The 25,134-nt window shown below is 42.3% G+C and overlaps 1 protein-coding gene and 1 non-coding gene across 4 annotated transcripts in view; both read left to right on the top strand.

Moving 5' to 3' along the window:
* Positions 1–19,980, top strand: part of ATP6V1H (ATPase H+ transporting V1 subunit H) — a 44,791-nt gene extending 24,811 nt beyond the window's left edge. For all 3 annotated transcript variants that reach the window (XM_061123301.1, XM_061123300.1, XM_061123302.1), the window contains 5 exons: positions 959–1,137; positions 3,424–3,549; positions 4,158–4,259; positions 5,857–5,970; positions 19,514–19,980. In XM_061123301.1, the coding sequence (XP_060979284.1) occupies positions 959–1,137; positions 3,424–3,549; positions 4,158–4,259; positions 5,857–5,970; positions 19,514–19,574 (582 nt within the window). In that variant the 3' untranslated portion in view covers positions 19,575–19,980. The remainder of the gene's footprint in view (positions 1–958; positions 1,138–3,423; positions 3,550–4,157; positions 4,260–5,856; positions 5,971–19,513) is intronic.
* LOC133042910 (small nucleolar RNA SNORA69) lies at positions 11,298–11,431 on the top strand. The gene has a single exon (XR_009689613.1). It is a non-coding gene; the product is annotated as a small nucleolar RNA SNORA69 (small nucleolar RNA).
* Positions 19,981–25,134: the final 5,154 nt, after the last annotated feature.

The raw sequence follows: 25,134 nt of genomic DNA, 5'->3' as shown, positions 1-25,134 counted from the left end.
AGTGTGACCTCTCCAGCTTTCTTCTTCTTTCTCAAGATTGCTGTGGACATTTGGAGGCTTTTGTGTTTCCAACCAGATTTCAGGATTGTTTTTCTGTTTCTGTGAAGAACGTCATTAGAGTTCTGGTAGGGATGGATCTGACTGATTTTCAAACACTAAGCCAAAGCCTCTCTGCATTTATTTAGTATAATTGTTAGAAATGTGACATCCTTGCAGAAATAAAGATTAAAATTTTGGTACACTTGATTTAGAATTGTTATTGCAGGATTTGTGTGGGAGCGTGGGGAGGGGATTAGACAGGCCTTCCTTGCCAACTTTGTCGAAGTGGCTTTCTTGAGAGCTTATTTGTCCTTATTCCAGACCTGAGCATGGGCATGGTCCTTGCTTAGAAACATTGGTTGAATCAATGAACACTTTATCTTTAGAAATACTTAGATTCTTTTGCTGCTTTCATAAGTACTCCTAAAAAGAGAAAATTGCTTCTGATAATTGTTGAAGCAAGAAAGTTCTTTATTGCTGTCCTGTGTGCACTGATAGGTTGATGTGGGGAAGGAAAAGGTCACCGATTGGGAACTAGGGGATACTGAGAAAGTAGTCTTTCTTAGCATGCTATGGGATTTGTGTGGCTGATGAACGGCGTGTTCATAGTGGTGCTCCCAGGAGCAGGGCTATGACCAAAGATGGGGACAGCCCCATTGTAAATGTGTGCAGGGTTTTGAGGCTTGTCTGGGGCAATAATTTAAAATGTTCAGTGAGCCAGTAGAGAAAGAGGGAATCAGAAGGATGCTCCTGAGGTGGGACAGGTGCTCAGGAGAGAAGTCAGAGTTTGCAGCGCAGACATCCACTTAAGGTGATGGATATCCTGAGAACAGGTGGAGGAGAGAGGGTGGGAAGGCAGGCGCAGACAGCATCACATAACAGGTTACATCATTTCTCATCGTGTCTTCGTCTAAACCAGAACTTCTTAGAGAAGTCAACTGAACGAGAAACTCACCAAGAGTATGCCCTGGCGATGATTCAGTGCAAAGTCCTGAAACAGCTGGAGAACTTGGAGCAGCAGAAGTATGACGATGAAGACATCAGTGAGGATATAAAGTTCCTCTTGGAGAAACTCGGTGAGAGTGTCCAGGACCTCAGGTGTGCTGTCCTCTTTGATTCTCACGGGCTGACTATCCCGGGCTGTTGCCTGGCCTCCTATTTTAAGGAAGTCTCAATTTGTTACTAACTGCGAACTCAGAAGATTGCGCTAAAACGTGGTGTCTTCTATTGAAAACTGAGGGATGTGGAAACACTGGCTTATCACCATGGGGACAGTTGGTCAGAGCTGTGTGTGCTCTCTCCTCTTCTTGGGGGAGAACCAGAACCCACCACTCTCTGTTGTCTGAAATCCCAGCCACTGTTCTCCCTCAGGTTGTGGACGCCACCCTCGGAAAATCTGCCGGTTTAGAATCTTTTTTTAAGCAGCAGTCATTTCATTTATGGAGGAGGTTTGCTCATATAGGGAAAGAGTATTTTTTTCATGCTTTTTTTTTAAAGTTTCTGTTGCTTTATTGTTTATATTAGAAAATTATGCAAGTGATGTACATGCAGTAAAAAGAAAAATCCCTCCCTTATTACAGTCCAGAAGGGACTCCAGGCCACTTCCCCATCTTCCTCACCTCTTCCCCCAACACTCTTGATTTCTAAACACCTTCTAGCCCCCACTCCCAACACACAAATGCAAATGGGCTCCACTTATTCTTCTGGTCTTGTTTCTTTTTTGTTTAGTAATAGCTTGACAATCTTCCCCATTAACCAGTGCATTCTTTGTTTTTAAAGTACTGACACATTCTGGAAAGAGAGTTATTTACTAAGAAGAGTTGGGGTTTGGGAGCTGGGGTTTGAATTATTGTCCATGTGTGGCCTTGAACAAGTTTCTTGACATTTTGAAGTCTCAGTTTTCCTTTTGGTAAAATAGTGATAGACGTTCTAATCTTGTAGAATTTTCCGTAAGGTGTCCAGCACATGCCTTCAGTGTAATGTGTGCTCTGGGAATGTATTTACCAGATAACTCAGTGCAGTCCATGGTCTTTAGGCCCAAATGCCTTTGTCAAGGTGGGAGCTGTCACCTGCATCAGTGGTTTATACAGAGTTTTATGGAAGAAAGCCGAATGAGTTTTCTTTTTATAATTGCAAATATGAGTAAATTATTTGTAGTATAATAGGCCAGCCATGGGCTTGCAGTTTATATAAGTTCCATTTTATTATGTTTATTTTTAAAAATTATCATTAGTTCTTCTGTAATAATGATTTGAGATCCTTTTAAAAAAATAATTAAGATTAGTGATAGTTTTCTAAATTATTTAATCCGTGCTCGCCAATTTTTACTACTTACTGATTCTTCTGACTGAAAACCACAATCACAGAAAACTAACCCATCTGATCACATGGACCACACAACCTTGCCTAACTCAATGAAACTATGAGCCATATTGTGTAGGGCCACCCAAGACGGACGGGTCATGGAGAGTTCTGACAAAATGTGGTCCATTGGAGAAGGGAATGGCAAACCACTTCAGTATTGTCTTGAGAACCCCATGAACAGTATGAAAAGGCAAAAAGCTACGACACTGAAAGATGAACTCCCCAGGTCGGTAGGTGCCTAATATGCTACTGGAGATCAGTAGAGAAATAACTCCAAAAAGAATGAAGAGATGGAGCCAAAATAAAAACAACAATCCCATGGACAGGAACTGGTGGGCTATAGTCCATAGGATCTCAAAGAGTCAGACACAACTGAAGCGACTTAGCACATAGGCATAGTGAATAATTTTTTAATTAAAATGCATTTCAATTTGTTCCATGTACAGAGGTTTTGTTTCTATTATTAATCTATAATGGGCTAATTCAATTAGTGAATTACCTCTACATTGTTGATAATCATGGTTAAAAATATTGTCCTGAGGCATGTGTTTTTATTTTTCTAGTGCCGTATCACAGTTTGACACTTAAAATATAATAGAATATACTACTTTATTTTATGTTAAAGTAACACACTGTTTATGTAACTGTATCCTACCATATTGAGTGGTCTCTTAAGTACAGTATTTTAGTGGTGTGGTAGAAATGATGCTAAATTAGCAGATATTTTAGTGACATATATTCATGTGTATATTAGAATAAGGATTTTGGAAACAAGTGCTCCTTTTAACATCTCATGATGAGCATTCAAATTTGACAATAACGTTGTATCTCAGTGTTCTAAATCAGTTTCACGTGGCTTACTGAAGATGATTTAAGCTGTTTAAACTTTGTTTAGGGGTAATATATAAAGGATAATCAGTCTCTATAGTTAAATCATTAATGAAGATGTTCTGCATTTTTTACATTTTGGAGTATCTCTCAGATTCTTACAAACTTTGAATTCTTTCAAATTTTTTATAGCTCATTTGATGAATACAGTTCAGAACTTAAGTCTGGAAGGTTGGAGTGGAGTCCTGTGCACAAATCTGAGAAATTTTGGAGAGAGAATGCCGCGAGGTTAAATGAAAAGAATTATGAGCTCTTGAAGTAAGTTTCACATTCAGTTAATTCCAGTTTACATGCTAAATAAACTCCATCGTTCCACATACTTATGGACATATTTTTGTCCTCCTTTAAGTTTTTGGATAGTCCATGGTTTTAACGTATATTTTCTTGCTTACTGATGTGGTTGAATACCTTTTCATGTGCTGCTTGGCCGTTTGGGTTACCCTTTTCCCAGGAGGAATGCCTGTTCAGGTTTTGTTGTCGTTCATCTGTCTTCCCCGCTCTGTAAGGATCCTGTCAGTGCTCTAGACACGCTCTGTCACATGGGAGTGCTTCACTGCCCTGACGTCTCCCCGTGCGCCACCTGCAGTTCTCCCTCCCACTTTCCCCCACGTACTGTGGGACTTGTGGGCAGTGGACATTATGAATCTGAAAGTGACCTGTTATGTGTGTTTAAAAGGCCTGAAGACTGCTAACTTATGTCCAATAAATGATGTGCAGTGTACTGTTTGTAATAGTGAAACTTGGAGAAAATACGGTTATATTTGTAAACGTACATTTTTGAGAAAGTATCACCATTATACGTGTGTTCTCTTATGCTCTAGAAAAGGATTAGAAATCAGTCTCTCTTTGAATTAAATTTATTTCAGAATTTTGACCAAACTTCTGGAGGTGTCCGACGATCCCCAAGTATTAGCTGTTGCCGCCCATGATGTTGGGGAGTATGTGCGCCATTACCCTCGAGGCAAGCGGTAAGGGAAGAACCTGGTTACCTCGTGTGCCCTGAGATGGTCAGCAAGGGTCCTAACTCATACACTCCTGTAAAGTAGTCATTTAGCTGGGAGCTGATGGAGTAAGTGGAATCAAGGTGACCATAATGCTGGGAATCATGGTAAATGATAAACCTAATTAAAAATGGGTGGTATAAGAATAGAAGCACATGTGTGGAACACAACTGTGCCTTAGCCAATAGAGATCTCTCTAGAAGTTTCACGTTCAGGATTTTCTTTGGTCTGTATGATGTAATTTAAAAGCCATTTCATGAGTACTGGTAATTTTTCGATTATTACTGTTACTTGTTATAACATTGAATTGTTATTGAACTGAGTAGGATGAATGAATGTGATGGAAGAAGCTCTTTTGGGGGGAAAATGATCACATCAGCTTCCTATTCTGCACCTATTCCCCACATTAGCACCACAAACGGGGGTTCGTTGTCTTCAGTGACAGGAAGAAATTTGCTAAATTCAGCGACTGAGCTACTATAACGTAGTTGGTAAAGGACTGAACTGATGTGTTAGGTAAGGTGCTGTTTTAATCCATAGTACCTGGCATGGAACAAGCACTCATAAAGACTGGATATAATTATACTACACATTTCTTTTTTCTCAATACGGTACATTAAAAAAAAATGTTCTAAAAATAACATACAAGAATGTCTCTAAGTGAAGCCTGTCTGTCACCCCGACCCGTGTCTCCCCTCTAGGTTGTCCCCACCGGCAGCCTTGCTGCACTAAGGCGTCCCAGCCACTGACTGTGTGGTGGTGTTGGCCACCAGGCACCCACGCTGCTGGGCTAGACTTGAGACACCCACTGGCTCTTGGCAGGGCCCTGTCCTGGCAGACAATCAGGGACCCTTCTTCCTTTCGTGATGCAATTACCATTTACACTTCGCTTTTGTGTCTGTAGTGACTGGATTTTTCAGGGTGTTGTGGGGGGGCAGTGACAGCGGTGTGATTGTCAGTCCTCTTGGTGCTTTTGTCAAGAGGAATCTCTCATCTCTTTCACTGCCCCCCAGGTCATGATGGCATACTCCATCATTACAGGAAAGGGCAGATATCTTAACAAACCGTGTCTTTCTCAGGAAATTAACATGGCTTCATGAGGTGTTTTTTAACCTTGTGTTCCCTGCTGCTTGCTTCTGAGCCTGTATCTGGCTCCCAGAATGGCAGCCGCTGGGCTTAATATTGATCTGATATTATTTCAGCCATTAGGTGGTATGCAGTACACTAATTTTTAAGCAAGCCACAAATGCTGGTAGTAAAGAACTTAATACTCAACTGCCTGGAACACTGTAATATAGATTACCCTAGCAGTCCAGATTGATCATATTTGCCCAGACTAGGAAATGAGGATAACAATTGGATTTATCATTAGGAATTCAAGAGAAAATGTATGAATACTTCAAATCTGTGATTTGGGAGAAATGATATTTTAAAAAGATGTGTGTTGTTTACTTAGCAGTATGGTAACTTCTCTTTGTGAAACTCCTGGGCGGTTGGGGGTTGGGGCTCTGTCTGTGTGACTAGCAACAGGCATTAGAAAGTCACTGCCACTTCTGTCCCACAGGGTCATTGAACAGCTTGGTGGGAAGCAGCTGGTGATGAACCACATGCACCACGAGGACCAGCAGGTGCGCTACAACGCCCTCCTGGCCGTACAGAAGCTCATGGTGCACAACTGGTAGGTGCCGCCCGACCCCCGCGTCTCCAACCACATGTTCTTATGGAAACGCTTTCCTGAGTGCTGGTTTTTAAAAGCAGTGATTTAGATTAATACCTAGAGGTAGATTTTAGCCATTCAGAGCAGTGATGTGATAGTTTAGAAAACAACTGCATTAATGTTCTCAAAAAATGCACATGCAAAGTACTTTGTTGTTCAGTCGATGTCTGTTGAGTTGATGATGCCATCCAACTGTCTCATCCTCTGTGAGGTTCAGTAGGGTTGCTGAAGTATAATTCTTGTCTTGTTAATAAAAATTTCATTTGAATAGTTATTTCTCTTGAAAAGTTTATTGTTCAGTTTAGCATTTTTATTTTTTAACTGTGCATTTATGATGTGAAAAAAAAGCTGAGTATGGCATAGGATGGCTAAGAGTGTTCCCTTTGGCAGTGGAGAAAATTTTTTGGTCGAGAATTTTATTGTTCAAATGATCATGCATTCAAGATGAAACATTTGAAATTTAAAACTTGGCCTTGAATTTAGGAATTTGATTTAGTCTCACAGTAAATTTTTTTATGGCCAATAACTGGTCTATTTGCTCTTTATCATTGACTAGCCAATTAGAGAATATCCTCTCTCCCCCTTTTCTCTAGTTATGTGCCAAAATATTTTAGCTTTAGTGTTTTAATTATGATAAATCCTCTTTAGTGGAGAAGCTTAGCTTTAGCATTTTCCTGTACTTTCTTTATTAAAAGAATTTTCATATGAAGATTAGAATCCAGTTAGAAAGAATTCTAACTGTGGATTAGAATCCACAGTTGATTAAACTGTAGCATTTGTAGTGACAGACACATTTCTATGGCACTTTGTGCCAGAGGATGTAAACTGCTCCAGTAATAGCAAGTTATTCAACATCAAATTGGTGTGAGACTAAATAGAATGCCATTTGGAAGGAAAACCTTTGGCAGCATTATTTTCCAAATGTAAAAGAATTTTGAATCAGTATCTTTATGCAGGTAACCAAGCTGGTAAAGCCTACTGCTCTACTTTCCTGAAATAGAGGCTTTTTAACTAAACCATGGTACTGGTGTTTAGAAGATGTTTCACACCAAATAAAACCTGAAAACGTAATTGATTTGGTTTCCTCTGAGCATTTAGTTTGTCTTGGTTTAATTAAAACAAATTTTTAGAAATGGTGTATTTTAGTACAACACAGTGACAGAAATCAGTTGAAAATAATTAAAATACAGCTATGGGTAAAAGTAGAATACGAGTCTATCTGAGTGGCGGCAGCAGCAGCGTTTCCTGACAGTATCGAGCATGTTTTCTCTGTTACCGCTTTGCTCTGAGGCCCAGTTTCCAGATTTCCAGCACTCTCCTGGTTTACTTTTTGACTTTTCTACCATAAATGATTTTTACGTTTTTGGTGTTTCATTATTCCCAAGATTTCTGTTGACTAGACTAAGTTATAATTGTGGATATAGTGAAGTTAGCATTTCTTTTTTACTGTGGAGAATGGCTTTTTGGTTTTAAGTCTAAAATTACATTTTGAGTATAGACTGGAAACTTAGGAAATCATGGACCTGGATTGTCTCTGGGTCTCGATTTGGATTCTGCTCTGAGGGTTCAGTTCACTTTTCTTGGTGATGCAGAGATGGATTTACCCCTGGTTTATGGAACATGGAGTGTAGAGTTTTACATTATCATGTGAAAATATTGCTCACTTCTTTGTCAGGAGTTTATGACTGATTTCTGGATTATTTCTGTGACTTGCAGGATGTAGAGTAGCCAGCGTTTCCCCCTCCACTGGACACCTGTGTGTATGAATAATGGGTTACATGTAGCCCCAACTGATGTGGGTGGGGTGTGGGGGGCAGAATGGATGGAGGGGGCAGTAGGCACACACTGGGGTCCCTGCAGCTCAGGGAGCCTCGAACGGGCCAGTCCCACCCATGGCCCTGCTGAGTGGATGTGCAGGCTCTGGCCTTCCCGTCCCCACATGCAGTTCCTGGTATGTCCCTCGTTCTTTTGAACAAGACTGGATTTTTATATTCTTGAATTTGGCAAAATAGATATAAACAATGACAACTTAGTCTAGAGAACTTTTGTATAGACTCTCAGCTCTGCGTTATAATCTAACATCATAAAATGTCATCGTTTCTCTCCTACAGAATGATTTTAAATGTAATCAGCCTCTAATTCAGAAGCAGCCATATGTGCATATGGACAGCTCAGGACTTCAGGAAAGAAACACTGAATTTTGTAGGTAGAGGATCTTGTGTAGAACTTTCTCTTTGTTTCTAGATTCTTTTCCAACCTATTTTCAAGCAGAATAATAAGTTAAGAGCATTAGACTCTCTAGTTCTTTTATGTGTAGGTAAATAGTATAACTGAGAGACCTCACAAAGCCAAGGGTGTGAGTGATGCTGCTTTTATCCTTCAATCTTTACATCTGACTGGGGTATTTTAGTTATTCTGTAAGTACATAGTCATAAATGCAGTGATTAAAAGAGTTACATATGAACAGAATTGAAGGGAAAAACCCCTTAGTAAGTTTTAATTTTTAGCCTTAATAATCATGTTACTATAACATTCCATATAATTTTAAATAAACGTATGACATTTCCAAGTTTAACATTTTCCAAAATCAATTTAGAAAATTGTGGGCTGCCTGGAGTTTTCCACATTATTCTTATGACGTTTTTAGTGGAGGAATTCTTAGGTAAGACTGTTGTTACATTCTAAATATAATTCAAGTAAAAGGAGTCTACAGTAAGCCCTGAATGTGGACTTTGCTCCTGTTCTGTCTTCTTAAGAGTGCTTGTAACAGCACATGACGTGTTGCATAACTAAATTTGTTTGTGCTGTGGTCATTTAGAGGCGTGTTCTGCGTTGTACTGATTGCTTTTGGTTATAAGTACTTGATCCGAAATTGGCATTTAATGTGAAAAGGAGGGACTTCTGGTTCTGGTTATACAGGTATGGAGCTTGAAGTCTCCACTCCATCTGAACAAGTAAACAGCTGAACAGACTGAAAAGTCAAGCAACCCATGTTGAACCCACAGGAGAAGGCAGGATACACTTTGCAACTGAGACTGAAGAGGCACATGAATGCAGAGTTGCTGCTCAGAGGAGCAGGACTCAGACGAGGGGACAGTGAGGGACCAGCGCTTGGAGGAGGCTGGACTATGGCTGGTGAATCGCAGGAGGTGCAGTATACACTAGTCTAGGGGATCTAGACGGGGGGTTGGGGGGTGGGCCAATACAGTGAGAATTCTCTCCAGAAGCCAGACCAGTGTACCACAGTAAATATCTAAGAAGAACTCACATGGCCTTTTGTCAGAAAGGGGAGAGGAACCATTCTGAAACAGCCCAGAGCTCTTGTTCTTAACCAGGCCTGTACTCAGTGGAGAGTCATTAACCCAGCCTGCTGGGGTGTCATCAGAGTCTGACTGACCTGGGGAAGGAAAATGACCAGCTCCAGTGGCTCTGACCATCCTGTCCCACCCAGAAGGGTAGAAAAACCCCAAGGGACACTCATGAAGGGTCCAGGTTCAGTGACAACTGAGACCAGATCATAGGACTCAAAAAGCTTCCTTTCACCCTGCCTCACCACCATGGTACTTATCATTTATTTATAACAGTTTCTTTTACCCAGCACACCAAATCCAATTATCAAGAAAATACTACAAAGCATACCAAAAAGAAAAAAAGACAAAGTAAGCATCAGAGCAAGCCATGGCGAGAATGTTGGGAGATCAGGCTGGAAACTTTAAACAACCATGATTAACATACGTAGGACTCTAATGGATGAAGTAGACAGCATGCAAGAACAGATGAACAAGTTAAATAGAGAGATAGAAATCCTAAGAAAGGACCAAAAAGAAATGTTAGAAGTCAAAAATCCTGTAGCAGAAGTGAAAAATGCCTTTGATGGACTTATTAGTAGACTGGATATGGCTGTCTACAGAAAACACCAGGCCTACTTGGGTTCACTGTTGAAGAATTCTACCAACCATTTGAGGAAGAAATGTTAGATCAATTCTTTGCAATCTTTTTAAGAGGTTAGAAGCAGACAGAATACTTCCTAACTCATTTTGTGAGGCCAGCATCACCTAATACCAAAACCAGACAAAGACATGAGAAAACCATAGACCAGAATCTCTTATGAACATAGATACAAAAATCCTCAATGAAATAGTAACACACTGAATCCAACAACATATAAAAAGAATCATACACCAAAACCAAGTGAAATTTATTCCAGATATGCAAGGCTGGTTAGGCATTTGAGAATCATTTAATATAATCCATCACATCAACAAAAAGAAGAAGAAAAATCACATGATTTTAACCATCAGTTCAGTTCAGTTGCTCAGTTGTGTCTAACTCTTTGCGACCCCATGGACTGCAGCTTGCCAGGCTTCCCTGTCTATCACCAACTCCTGGAGTTTGCACCAACTCCTGGATTATAACTATAGATGCAGAAAAAGCATCTGACAAAATAAAACACCTGTTCCAGTAAACTAGGAATAGAGTTCTTTCTCAATATGATAAAGAATATCTATTTTTAAAAAACCCTTTAGCTAACATCATACTTAATGCTGAATAACTGGAATCTTTCCCACAAAGATAAGGTATAAAACATAGGGGTCTCCTTTCACAACTTCTTTGTACTGGAAGTTCTAGCCAAAGCATTAAGACAAGAAAAATAAATGGTATCCAGATTGAAAAGGAAGACTTGAAACAGTCTTTGCTCCTGGATGACATGATCATCCATGTAGAAAATCCTAGAGGCTTGACAAAAAAAGAGTCTTCTTGGAACTAATAAGCAATTATAGCAAAGCTGCAGGAAATAAGGTTAGTACACAAAAGTCAGTCACTTTCCTATGTAGCAGCAAGGGACAGGCAGAATTTGACTTGAAGACTTACTATAAGACTACAGTAATCAAGATAATATGGTATTGGTAAAAGAGTAGACAAACAGATCAATGGAACAGAGTAGAAAGCCCAGAAATAGGGCCCCTTAAATATAATCAGCTGATCTCTGCCAGAGGAGTGAAGGCAATGCAGTGAAATAAAAGTAGTCTTTTCAACAGATTGCGATGGAACAACTGCACATCCACATGCCAAAAAAAAAAAAAAAAAAGGACCTGGACACAGACCTTACAACCTTTACAAAAGCTAACTCAAAATGGATCATGGACCAAATATAAAAATTCCTAGAAGATAATGTAGACAATCCAGGTGACCTTGGACATGGTGATGCCTTTTTAGATACACCACCAAAGGCCTGATTCATGAAAGAAATAATTGAGAAGTTGGACTTGGTTAAAATTAAAAAGTTCAAAGCGGGTTGCAATTACAGTGCTTTCTTTTGTGGAAGTACTGACATTATCCTGCTGAAAGAAAATCTGTGTTGATCGTTTTTTGATTTTGCCATTTATGGGGGTAAAATCATGACAGATTGACATAGACAGTTGATGGAAAAAAAAATAAAAAGTTCTGCTCTGTGAAAGACAATGTCAGCAGAATAAAACAAACCACAGACTGGGAGAAAATGTTTGCAAAAGGCATATTTGATAAAGGACTGTTATCTGAAATACACAAAGAACTTTTGTTTTTTTTATTCGTTTGTCCATGCCATGAGGCTTGTGGGATCTTAGTTCCTCAACCAGGGATTGAATTTGGGCCCCTGGCAGTGAAAGCGCAAAGTCCTAAACACTGAACCACTGGGAATTCCCTACAAAGAACTTCGGAAACTCAACAATAAGAAAACAACTTGAGTAAAAAATGAGCCAAAGACTTCAGCAAACACCTCACCAAAGAAGATATACTGATGGTAAGATTAAGAAAAGATGCTCCACATCTTATGTCATCAGGGGAATGCAGATTAAAACAAAAGCTAGATGACACCACACACCGATTAGATTGGCTGAAATCTGGAACAGTGACAGCACCAAATGCTGGTGAGAGTGTGGAGCAGCAGGAATCCTCATTCATTGCTGGTGGGGATGCTACATGGTGCAGCTGCTTTGGAAGACAGTTGGTATTTTCTTACAAAACTGAACATATTCTTACCCCAGCAGTTGTGTGCCTTGATGATAACCCACAGGGTTTGAAAACTCACATCCTCACAAAAATCCAGCACATGGATGTTCGTAGCAGACATTTTGGAAGCTACCAAGATGTCTTTCCTTGAGTGAATGGATGAAGAGACTGTCATGTGTCCAAACAGTGGACCGTTATTGAGTGTTAAAAAGGAATGAGCCATTAAGTCATGGAAAGGCACTGAGAAATTCTAAAGGCATGTGATTTAAGTGAAAGAGGGCTTCCCAGGTGGCTCAGTGGTAAAGAGTCCGCCTGCAGTGCAGGAGACCCAGGTTCAATCCCTGTGTTGGGGAGATCATCTCCCCTGGAGAAAGAAATGGCAAGCCACTCCAGTATTCTTGAAGTGGGAGAATCCTGTGGACAGAGGAGCCTGGCAGGCTACAGTCCCTGGGGTTGCAAGAGTCGGACATGACTTAGCAACTAAACAACTGAAAGAAGCCAATCTGAAAAGGCTACATACTCTATAATTCCAATATACGGTATCTAGAAAAAGCAGAACTGTGGAGACAGTGAAAAGATCAATTGTGAGAATCAGGGAAAGGATGAACAGGCAGAACACAGAGGAATTTTAGGACACTGAAAATACTGTGTGAAATTGTCATTGTACATTTGTCCAAGCATTTGTTACCAACCATGAACTGACACTGACACATCTTAATCACTCAGAGTCCTAGCGCACCTGGGGGCTGTACAAATGTGATGGTGTACAAATGTGAGCTAGGTGAGCTAAGACTCTGGGTGATTAAGATGTGTCAGTGTCGGTTCATGGTTGGTAACAAATATACCCTCTGATGTGGGACGTTCATGGTGGGGGAGGCTCCATGTGTGTGGGGACTAGGTATATCTGGGAAATCTCTGTGTTTTCCTCTCAATTTTTTTGTGAACCTAAAACTGCTCTAAAAAGAAAATCTCTAAAAAAAGGAAAAGGGGCATTTGCTGCCATACCTAATGCTTTGAGTGGCCCAATGCATGGCACATCATAACCATGTGTGAGAAAAATGATGAAGTGCTTAAGACTGCTGCTTTGTGGGTCACAGAGGGTAGAGGTGATGGGTAAGGAGGGCCTGGACTGGTCTGAACATAAACTGGAGTTGAAGAAACTCTGGATTTGGCTAATAATATTTAGATTTTGTAGCTAGTTTATTAAGGTTTGATTGCTTGAATTCCTGTGGGAAAGATATCTTTGTTATTGTGAATTTTGCCCAAGTTGCTTTCTTAATAGACTGTAATACAACTGCCTTTAAAACTTATGTTTTTGTTTCTTAGGACCAGAATTCATGTAAATAGATTCTACTTTTAGAATCACTGATTGTTTTGTTTTTTTTAGTTCTGTGGATCACCTCTTCAGGGATACTGCTAATTTATTTAGTCTTTGAATTTAAATGCTATTAGAAAATGAAATAGCTAGTGGTGATGAAAATATATTTGAGAAAATAGGTTGAGGACTCATGCTGTGATGTTCTTAAACTGTTTATTCTCACATCTACGCAATAACATGTCTTCAGCCACCAGGGGCTGGAATAATGTTCCATGAAGCAGTGCTATTTAGGGATGAAGACTCTGAGGTTTAAAATCAGACAGACTTGGGTTTATATACCCTACATGCTGCTAAGCAGCCTCACTTTACAGCATGTCATTTAATGTGCTAAACTCCAGCTCCTCATCTGAAAAACGGACTCCGCTGTAGCTTCTGTGGACGTTACTGGAAGAATAGAGATGAGGATGCACGTCCGGCAGGCAGTGCTGGGCTCCGGAAGAGGCAGATGTTGGAGATGGCACAGGTGACCTTGGTCGCGGCTTTTCCCAGGCTGGGACTTTAAAGTGCTGTGAAAACAGTTTCTCTGCTGGCTCAGATGGTTAAGAATCTGCCTGCAGTGCAGGAGACCCAGGTTTGATCCCTGGATTGGGAAGATCCCCTGGAGAAGGAAATGGTAACCCACTCCAGTATTCTTGCCTGGGAAGTCCCATGGACAGAGCAACCTGGCGGGCTACAGTCCATGGAGTCACAAAGAGTTGGACACAACTGAGCGGCTAACACACACACACACACACACACACACACACACACACACACACTTAAGTTTGCAGTTTAAATGTGTTCCTGTCAATTAGATACAGATGAGGGAGAGCACTAAGATTTTTCACATGGTTCATAAAACATAATTTGCTTTGTGTATAATACTCAAAAGCATCATAAAAGCTGGACGAATAACTCCAGCTGAGTAAACTGTAGTGAATTTGCATGAAAGAAAACAGAACTATATATAACATATTTGAAATTTGTTTTTTCTCTTTACTAAGTAGAAGTCTGTACTGGAAAACTATATTTTCAAAAATGAATTGTTTTTATACATTCAGAAAAGAATATTTCCTTTATGATTTATACCTAATTGTTTTCCAAAACAGAATTGGTAAAGATTAAGAGAAATAAAATTATGACTCTGTTGTAGTTTTAGTCATTATTATGATAAACTCATGGAAAGATGTGGGATGGAGAATTCTAGGTTCATTATCATTTTAGTTATGAAAATGTACATACTAAAATGAAGACTAGAGAAAATAGTTCAAAAAGGATAGTAAAAGTAAATTTTCTACTGACTTTCTTGGCAGCCAAGGCAAAAAGGAAAATAAGTGAGACCATAGTTTTCACAGATTAATATGTTTGTCAGGAGACAGTTCGTTCATTCTTTTCCTGGCACTAAATTACATAGCTGAAGTTACCATGCTTTTAAATCATATAGTCATAGGTATACCTATGGCTGATTCATGCTGATGTTTAGAAGAAACCAGTACAATACTGTAAAGCAGTTACCCTTCAATTAAAAATAAAAAAATTTAAAAAATTATTTAGTCAGTGTCTTCAACTATAGTTCTAAAGAATGAATAAAAATGTTTGAATATTTAAACAACCCTAAGTACCTGATGCTGGGAGGGATTGGGGGCAGGAGGAGAAGGGGACAACAGAGGATGAGATGGCTGGGTGGCATCACCGGCTTGATGGACATGAGTTTGAGTAAATTCCAGGAGTTGGTGATGGACAGGGAGGCCTGGCGTGCTGCGATTCATGGGGTCGCAAAGAGTCGGACACGACTGAGCGACTGAACTGAACTGAAGTACAGTGAGGGTTTGGCCCTCAATTGTAATACAGTGCAGGCCTCGTGTTGTTCTTGGAGTTAGTGTAAGCATAGGCCAGGTCGGTACTTCCCGGTGCCCTGGGGCTGGCGTCACCCTCAGATCATCTTTCAGGTTTCAGCTCTCTCAGGGGGTGCTCACAGCAACTGGGAAGCTGTTTGTCAGGATCATGGATGCTGAGATGTAGATCTTTTATACCCCTGACAAGAGAATGAAATCGGTGTTTCTTAACCACATACGAGCTCTCTCTAAGCATTCAACATGATGTCTTGTGTGGGCTGTTTCTTACCTGGATTTTTTAAAAGGGAAATATGTCTTCACACTCCCCATTTTTTCAGTTTTCAGAAGTGCTGACATCTCAAGAGATGTTAAGATTTTGGAAAAAGAAAAAAATTGTCCTCTGCCTTTCTAAGTTCTTCTAGATGGTCTAAGAATTTGACATGAGCCAGATTAACAGGAGAAAGTCAGAGTTAATCACATATGCACAGGGGCCTGTCCTAGGAGGCTTCCATGGCATCTCAGAGGAGGAGGAGAAGGGGTGGACATTGAGGACTTCAGCAGACAGGAGGCAGTTCACACGGAGACAGACAAGCAGGTGCTTGGAGAACAGATGTTTGTGGGGACTTGCTAGGATGGTGGGACACAGAGAGGACTCTGTTTTCCAGGCCCCATCCAGCTCCCCACACCTGGCCCGTGCTTTTTGTAGATCTCCTAGGATAGTGCTCTTCTGGGCCAGGCCCTTCATCTGAGGTCTGTAGGCAGGTAAGGGGCAGGTGAAAAGACTTCATGAACTGTTTCTTAAAAATAATCATCATGTTGAAGAGACATTCTGTGGGGTGGCAGATTTTGTTTCCCTACAGAGTTATGGATGACATTAGAGAAGGAAGTATTACACATCTCAAATTTTGCTTTTTGGGCTGTAGAAATAATGGTTTAATGTCCAGCTCCTGTGGATTGCTGGTACATATCAGATGCCCTTTAAGTGAACTGTGAGTTGAATTGGTGTATTAATCTTCATGTGTAGAGAGACTGACTCAGTACTCAGATAACTCACTTAGATAGCTCTGTGAAGTCCTGTTAGAGATGCATTTTCATCCCCTGAAGTGAAGTCGATAGTCGCTCTTCCTTTTGCCTGACAGTGAAGTGAAGTGAAGTCACTCAGTTGTGTCTGACTATTTGCAACCCCATGGATGGTAGCCTACCAGGCTCTTGGTTCATGGGATTTTCCGGCAAGAATACTGGAGTGGGCTGCCATTTCCTTCTCCAGGGTATCTTCCCAACCCAGGGATCAAACCCAGGTCTCCTGCATTGCAGACAGACGCTTTACTGTCTGAGCCAATAATGTAGCCTTAACCCAAAGGCATGGTATCTCAGCTGGTAAAGAATACGCTGGCAATGCAAGAGACCCAGGTTTGATTCCTGGGTCAGGAAGATTCTGAAGGTATAGGCTACCCACCGCAGTATTCTTGGGCTTCCCTTGTGGCTCAGCTGGTAAAGAATCTCCCTGCGATGCAGGAGACCTGGGTTCAATCCCTGGGTCGGGAAAATCCCCTGGAGAAGGAGATGGCGACCCAGTATCCTTTCCTAGAGAGTCCCATGGACAGAGGAGCCTGGCAGGCAATGGGGTCGCAAGAGTCAGATAGAACTTAGCGACTAAACCACCACCACCACTCACTCCAGTATTCTGGCCGGGAGAATTCCAGCTACTGTGTAGTCCATGGGGTCGCACAGAGTTGGACATGACTGAGCGACATTTCCTTACTCATTATTATTGTTGTTGTTGTTATCATCTACTGTAAAGGTGGAACAGTGTCTGCTCTCTGCACTCTCTTTTATTGGAGGCCGGGCAGCCTCTCAATAGAGAGAGGAATGGGCCTGTGCCTGGCAGTTCACCTGCCCGCTCTGCCCTGAGCAGGTGGCCACAGCTTTCCCTCCCCTGTGGGTGGAGATGAGACACCCGCTCCCAGGTGCTACGGAGGGGAGAGGAGGACATGCAGGCACTCCCGTGCCCAGGTCCCCACGGTGGCCTGTAACTCACTCTGGGTGAGGCGACCTCTGTGTGTTCCCAGCCGCAGGCCCCTGGTGTCAGGACTGCTGTGTGCCCCGTGGCACACAGGACTCGCAGGCAGCTCAGGTGATGCTCAGGAGTGTTAGAATTGACCACACTGGGTGTCAGGACAGCAGATCACCACGCTTTCCAGGCCGAGCCCAGGGAGTCAATTTTTCTCCAGAGCTTTGTCAGCTGGGTCCCCGACGTGTAGGGCAGGCTCTTGTGCCTCCATTCAGTATTGGACAGTGTTTGTTCCAGGACTCAGCGTGGCTTCAGATCCCCGGGCACTCGAGCCCTTCACAGACGATCCTCCATGTCTGTGGATCGTCTGGGAGGAGTGTTCTCCTGCTGCTGCTGGTTGAATCTGCAGACAAGGATGCTGCAGGGGTGGAGGGCAGACTGTGTATCTGAGGTCTGGGCTTTCTACAGTAAGCATTGTATTTCCCAGCCCCCTTCTACCTAAACCTCACAGACCTATGCAGCCACAAACGCTCTCTGGTTGGAATCTTCCTCAGGGCGCTAGCATTGACTGTGACCATAAACTCTTTTATTTTCTAATAAAATTTGTAGACTTCTGTTTTGACCTTTACATAAATTAAAACTTAGCTGTTGGTTGAAGAAAAGATCCCTATTGTCTATGTTAGGGTGGTTATTCTCACTAATACAATAATAGATGATGTGCTTCATATGATACCTAGAGTGAGTCAGTGCTAAGAACTTTCCTACTGGGATAAAAAGATAAACCCACAAGCCATTGTCACGCCATAGGAAGTTCAGTCAGGCTCGTGTGTTTAAACCACAGCCTCCTCCGAGCCCCGTGGAGTTCTGTCCCCTCACTTGTGCTAGTTCCCAGAGCTCATGCTATTCCTGTCTGGGTTCTGTGTTGTTTGACAGGTGTCTTCAAGCCGGGATGGCTTTGGGCTGAGACTGTGATGGGAGAGGGTGGACACTGCAGGGGCCAAGACTCACCCCATCCCGGGGTTCTGTGCCTGTGGATCCTGGGGGCCCCCAAAGGCCACTTGACGGAGGTGCTAAGACCAGGAGAGGTGGAGCGGTGGCAGACGGCTGGAAACGCTGACCCCCATGGCCACTGAGCCGCCTTCACACCCATCCCTCAGCCAGCCCCCCAGTGAACACCGAGAGCTCTCCACCAAGTGGTCAGCTGGAGTGTGAACCTGATCTCTAGTCCAGAACTCAAGATTTTCCCCTCTTTAAAGGAGGAATCTTGTAAATGTTCTTAAAAAACCTTTTTCTTGTCCTTACTGGGTACTTGAGAAACAATAGTTTAGGCAAGTCCTTTATCAGAAGATAGGGAAAGGTTTTCTGTCCTGGAATCACAGTGGTACCCATCTGCAGTTCAGAGCTGAGTATACACAGACAGTGGGCTTCCCAGGTGGTGCTAGTGGTAAAGAACTTGCCTGCCAGTGCAGGAGATGTAAGAGATGCAGGTTCGATCCCTGCAGGGGTTGGGAAGATCCCCTGGCAGAGGGCATGGCAACCCACTTCAGTATTCTTGCCTGGAGAATCCCATGGACAGAGGAGCCTGGTGGGCTACAGTCCATGAGGTTGCAAAGTCGGATTCAACTGAGCAACTTCACACAGCACGTACACAGACTGGGTGCTTGTCCAGTTGATTTTCTGAAGGAGAGAACGTCACCTGAAACATTTGGAGACCACCTCTCTAAGCCACAGTTTGCTCCCTTTATAAAACGAGATCACTTTTCAGCTCTTGTGATTGTCCTGTGGGTTCAGCAGGACCATCTTGGCAAAGATTTCAGACTCCACCCGTGTAGACGGAGTGAGTGCTGAGTAACAAGCAGCTCCGATTAACTGTCGGATCCTGGAGGTCACTTCCAGTGGTGGTTTTCACATGTGCTGTGTCAATCTCTAGGGATAGGCAACTTGTATTTTCTAATGTCAGGAAGCTTCTCATGTGTCGGGCCATTGACTTGGACTTGTACGTAGGTTGATTTTGAACTTGCTAGGTTGCAAAAGAGAGCAGCAGACAAGACTTTACAGGAAGGCAGACGGTGCCTGTGGTCAGATCGAATTACTCATTTATGTGTGTTGCACCTTGTCTGTACGTGGTAAATGGAGTGTTTAAAATTCATGCAGTACTGGTACTTTTGAATTTAGGCAAGATCAGTTTTCTGGGGCTCAGTTTTTAGATGTTAAAGTGAGCAGAGATGACTGTATATTATGCTTCAGTTTTGAAAAGGACTCTTTACTGATTCAGTTCTAATCTCCCTTGCTGTCCTTCCTGTGTTTCAGGGAATATCTTGGTAAACAACTCCAGTCTGAACAGCCTCAGACTGCAGCCGCCCGGAGCTGAACGGGCTCTCAGGGCTTCCCTTGGATCTCCAGCCGTCCCCTCACCTGGGGTAGAAGACCTGGAGTGGGTCTCAGTAACTGCGGTCAAGAACAAACCATTCCTCATTTTATGTGTCATTCTCTTCTGTTGTGTAGCTTTCCCCAATGCTGATTTCCCATTAAGTTGTCTTAAAGTAGGTGCTTTCTGTATCTAAGGAAAATATTGCTGTTACATATACTGCTCGTAATTTGTGTATTTATTGTTCTCTGGAATGAATATAGGATTATTAAAGCATTCTCACTCCAAATGCATCTTTTCTCTTTCCTTGTTCCTGACTTGAACTGTAACAAAAATACCTTTTGTCCCACCCAAATTGGGAGAATTGTATTTGCAGAGTGGTGAATGGTAAATAAATGTTTTGAATTCATATGTATTTTTGTCTTCCATCCATCCGCCTGCCCATCCACACATGCACATTGCAGCAGTCTTCTGCTAGTATTGAGAAAACCTTAAAATGTTAAATGAACTCTTAACATGATGCTGTCATCTAAGAGACTTTCTTATGAAACGCAGTGAGGAATTTTAGCTTTAGGTTATTTTCACTGGTTTCTTATTTACTCTTGGATTTTAGTACTTCAAGTCTATTTTCTTTTAATACTTTCTGGTTTAAATATTGCCAATAGGTATTTTATTTCTACCTCCCACCTTTTATTCTGGAACTCCCAGCCTTCATGGGGACATCCATGGCCTGTAGGTTTACCTCCCTCAGATCTGAGCCTTTTGTTTTTAACCTCATCGCCTGGTCTGAGTCTCATTTTTCTTTCATTTTCACTTTTCATTCTGAGCAGTTCTCTGATTGTCGAGTAAAGGTGGTAAGGCTAATAGTTTACATGGTAAGTTTTCTTCTATAGAAAGACACTCCTAGCACCATCTCCTGTTTAAGGATAAAAGATTGAAAAGGTTGACTTGACCACCTTCATCCAGTTCCCACTTCTCCCACCCCATGCCTCTGACAACCACAAATCTGATTGCTTTTTGAACTAATGTTTTCATTTCCTTTGGATAAATACCCAGAAGTGAAATTGCTGGATTATATGGTAGCTCTATTTTTAACTTTTTGAGGAACCTCCATACTGTTTTTCCACAGTAGTTGTACCGACTCACATTCCCACCAACAGTGCACAAGGGATCCCTTTTTGCCACATCCTTGCCAACACTTGTTACCTCCTCTTGCTGATAATAGCTTCTCACAGCTGTGAGGTGATGTTTCATTGTGGCTTTGATTTGCAGTTATCTGGTGATTACTGTTCAGCATCTCTTCATGTGCCTGTTTGCCATCTGTATGTCTTTGGAAAAATACCTCTTCAAGTCCTCTGCTCATTTAAAAATTATTTTTAACTACTTTTATTGTTTTAAAATTCTTTTTTGTGGTGGGAAACTTCTTTTTTGGGTCTTGTTGACCTTCATGTTTTAGAAGATATGTGAAAAGGGCCTTCCCATTGGCAGGTAAAGCTTATTCCCACACATTGCACCTGGACAGTCACAAGTACCAGATTTATAGAATATGTGACAGACTACCTGTTTTATTACAAAAGACCTAGTTAGCATGTTTCTGGCAGTTTCCAGTGATTTTCAACATTTGGGCCAAGGTCTACCTTTGGAATAACACAGAACAAGTCTTATCCTTAAGATTCTACTTTTTAAAAACACGTTTATTCTAGAATAGTGCTGCTTTATTTTTGTCATGTAAACATGTTTCTATTTGAATGCTGGACACCTCAGACCACGTTTTGACAGAGCAAGGTGAAACAAGCGTGTATCATGTGATGTGTCAATGTGAGACGGAGACCTTCCTTCCTGGGTGGCCCAGACATCAGGAGAAACTGTTGAAAGAGTGAGATTTTTTGCTCTGAAGAGAGCAGCAGTGCTTGTAATCCCTCCAGAGCAGGGGTCCTGACTGGGGTTTGCAGACACACTGCCTTGCTGGCACCGTGCCACCTTTTGCACCCACACAACTGACGGCTTGGCATGGGAGCCTGACCTGCAGGCAGCAAGTCTGGAGATGACAACCCCAAGCGGGTGGGCCCAGGAGGAGACACGCTGACCAGGATGTCTTGTTTGGGATTTTGACATGAGGCGTAGATGAAAGTAACTGGCAGTGAGATGACACATGTGGAAGAGATACCTAGAGAGATGAAAAGGCTTTAAAACCCGAGTAAAAATCCCTGAGGCAGAGAGGAGAGTGGCAGGTGAGCTGGGTGACAGCCAGGTGAGAAGGGCGGGATCACTGGTGCCCAGTCATCAGACTTGGGGGAGGCCAGCATCCCTTGTGGGAGGCAGAGGACAAGAGCCGCTGCCCAAGACCAGTGGGTGGACCTGGATGATCACTGAATACAAGGTCCACATGTGAAAAAAACACTTCTCTGGGGTAGCAACCAACAACTGGAAATTAAAAATAGTGTAAAAACACTTGCAAAATTTAAGAGTATCTATAAGCAATATGTGAGCCGAGAACTTCCAGATGTTCAAGCTGGATTTCGAAAAGGCAGAGGAACCAGAGATCAAATTGCCGATATCCGCTGGATCATCAAAAAAGCAAGAGAGTTCCAGAAAAACATCTGCTTTATTGACTACACCAAAGCCTTCGATTGTGTGGATCACAATAAACTGTGGAAAATTCTGAAGGAGATGGGAATACCAGACCATCCGACCTGCCTCTTGAGAAACCTATATGCAGGTCAGGAAGCAACAGTTAGAACTGGACATGGAACAACAGACTGGTTCCAAATAGGAAAAGGAGTACGTCAAGGCTGTATATTGTCACCCTGCTTATATAACTTATATGCGGAGTACATCATGAGAAACCCTGGGCTGGAAGAAGCACAAGCTGGAATCAAGATTGCCGGGAGAAATATCAATAACCTCAGATATGCAGATGACACCACCCTTATGGCAGAAAGTGAAGAGGAACTAAAAAGCCTCTTGATGAAAGTGAAAGAAGAGAGGGAAAAAGTTGGCTTAAAGCTTAACATTCAGAAAACTAAGATCATGGCATCTGGTCCCATCACCTCATGGGAAATAGATGGGGAGACAGTGGAAACAGTGTCAGACTTTATTTTGGGGGGCTCCAAAATCACTGCAGATGGTGACTGCAGCCATGAAATTAAAAGATGCTTACTCCTCGGAAGGAAAGTTATGACCAACCTAGACAACATATTAAAAAGCAGACATTACTTTGCCAACAAAGGTCCGTCTGGTCAAGGCTATGGTTTTTCCAGTGGTCATGTATGGATGTGAGAGTTGGACTGTGAAGAAAGCTGAGTGCTGAAGAATTGATGCTTTTGAACTGTGGTGTTGGAGAAGACTCTTGAGAGTCCCTTGGACTGCAAGGAGATCCAACCAGTCCATCCTGAAGGAGATAAGTCCTGGATGTTCATTGGAAGGACTGATGCTGAAGCTGAAACTCCAATAATTTGGCCACCTCATGCGAAGAGTTGACTCATTGGAAAAGACCCTGATGCTGGGAGGGATTGGGGGCAGGAGGAGAAGGGGACGACAGAGGATGAGATGGCTGAATGGCATCACTGACTCGATGGACATGAGTTTGGGTAAACTCTGGGAGTTGGTGATGGACAGGGAGGCCTGGCGTGCTGTGGTTCATGGGGTCGCAAAGAGTCGGACACGACTGAGCGACTGAACTGAACTGATAAGATCTGTGCACTAAAAACTAAGGTTCCTGAGGCAAATGAAAGAAGATGACACACAGGAGGATATATGTTCTGACCATGGATTGGGAGATGCACATTGTTAGGGTGTCAGTTCTTCTGGGTTGGTCCATAGATTCCATGTAATCCCAACAGCAGTACCATCTGGCTTCGATGTAGAAATAAACAAGCTGATTTGAACGTTTGCATGGAGATGCAAACGACCTGCAAGAGCTGAAACAGTTTTGAAAGGATTTAAAGTTGGAGGCATTAACAGTACTTGGCTTTAAATAGAGCCGGGGTGGTACTGGCATAAACATCAGTGTATAAACCAGCGACAGGATAGAGTCCAGGAACAGAGCTTGATGGAATCAGTCTAAATGAGCGAGGACTAATTTGGGAGATTAAAAGCAAGATAGGATGAAAATATTGCACGTGATAGAATGTGAGCTGTGAAGACCATGATCAGACTGTGTGGAGGGCCTGCCACAAGTCCTGTAAATGCTTTTCCTCGTCTGAAGCTTAGAACAGCACTCTTGTGAGGCTGCAGCTGTTAGTCCTGTTTTAAAGAGGTGGAGGGTCAGAGTGAGGTTAAGTGACTTAGCCAAACTAATGGGATTTGCACTCAGCTTTAACATCTACCCAGTTGACACAAGGAAAATTCAGGGGTAGCTGCCTATCAGAGATATTCTCAAGTCAAAACAAGCACCCAATTTACTACCTAAGCAACTAGATGACCGAGCAGTAGAACCCTATTGAAAATGAGTGGAGGGACTTCCTGGATCTTGGACTTGGTACCTGAGAGGGGCTCCCAGAGGCCCATCTGCCTGGACAGGCCCAGCTTCAGGCTGTGCTGTGTGAGGTAAACCCTCCTATTGTATATGGAAGTGCTATTTTCCAAGCACATTAAAATTCAGGTGGCATCCCGAGTGAAAACTAACCAGGCACTGAACTGTAAAAGACATGCCATGCATAACCAAGCTTCAAAGGGATGCTTAATAAGCATACGATTAATGTCTGGTGCAGATTTACTCAGGTTTTATTTTGAGGTGATAACATGACACTGAGATGGAGATAAATGATTAGCCACAGAGTTTCTGTATCACCACCGTATAATCCAACCATCCATCAGCATTTATTTTTAAAAATCTTAGCAAATTTTTTGATGTATAGTACATTAATTCAGTTCAAATCTATCAAGTTGTTAAAAGCTGTGAGCAAGACTGGCCTGAGTTGGTATTGTGTCCAGGAGTGTGTGTGTCTTTAGGCGTGTGTGTGTCCATGTGTGTTTGTTTCCATGTGTGTGTGTTCAGGTGTGTATGTGTATATAAAAGAATGTGCAAGAGATGCTACTTCTGTCTTTAAAGAGCTTATAATATAGGAAGAGAGAGGAATCAAAGTTTTAGGATAGGGCAAATGTGCTGAATTCTTAAAGAAAAATTAAAAATGTCTCATGTGGTTGCCAGGAATGATGTACTGCTTTGGTTTAGAGAAACAGGGGAAAAAATTACAGAGGAAGAGATGAGACTTGTTGAAGAGATGAGGTCTGTGTTGCTTTTTCCAGGGGCGTTTTCTAAGTCCTCAGTCACCTGACTTCCTCTGAGCTCCACCAGCGCAACTGCCCTCCTCACCTGACCGCTGACATCCCTGTGGTCGGATGGGGTAGGTCCGAGTCAATCCCCACCTGACAGACTTCACAGCGCTGATCATTCTGCAGCAGCCCTGCTGTCTCTGAGGGTGATCTGTTTGCAGCTTTGACTAATCCTGGTGGGATGAGATGTGTCCCACCTACTCAGCAGAGAGGGAGCTCAGGTCATCACCAAGCACAGCCACTCTTGGGATCATCTTGCAAAGATGCACCTACTAAAACCGGCACC

Source organism: Dama dama, chromosome 21 (assembly GCF_033118175.1).
Source record: "Dama dama isolate Ldn47 chromosome 21, ASM3311817v1, whole genome shotgun sequence".
Classification (NCBI taxonomy): Eukaryota; Metazoa; Chordata; class Mammalia; order Artiodactyla; family Cervidae; genus Dama; species Dama dama.
The sequence above is the reverse complement of the archived record's forward strand: the minus strand, read 5'-3'. Positions and strand labels throughout refer to the sequence as shown.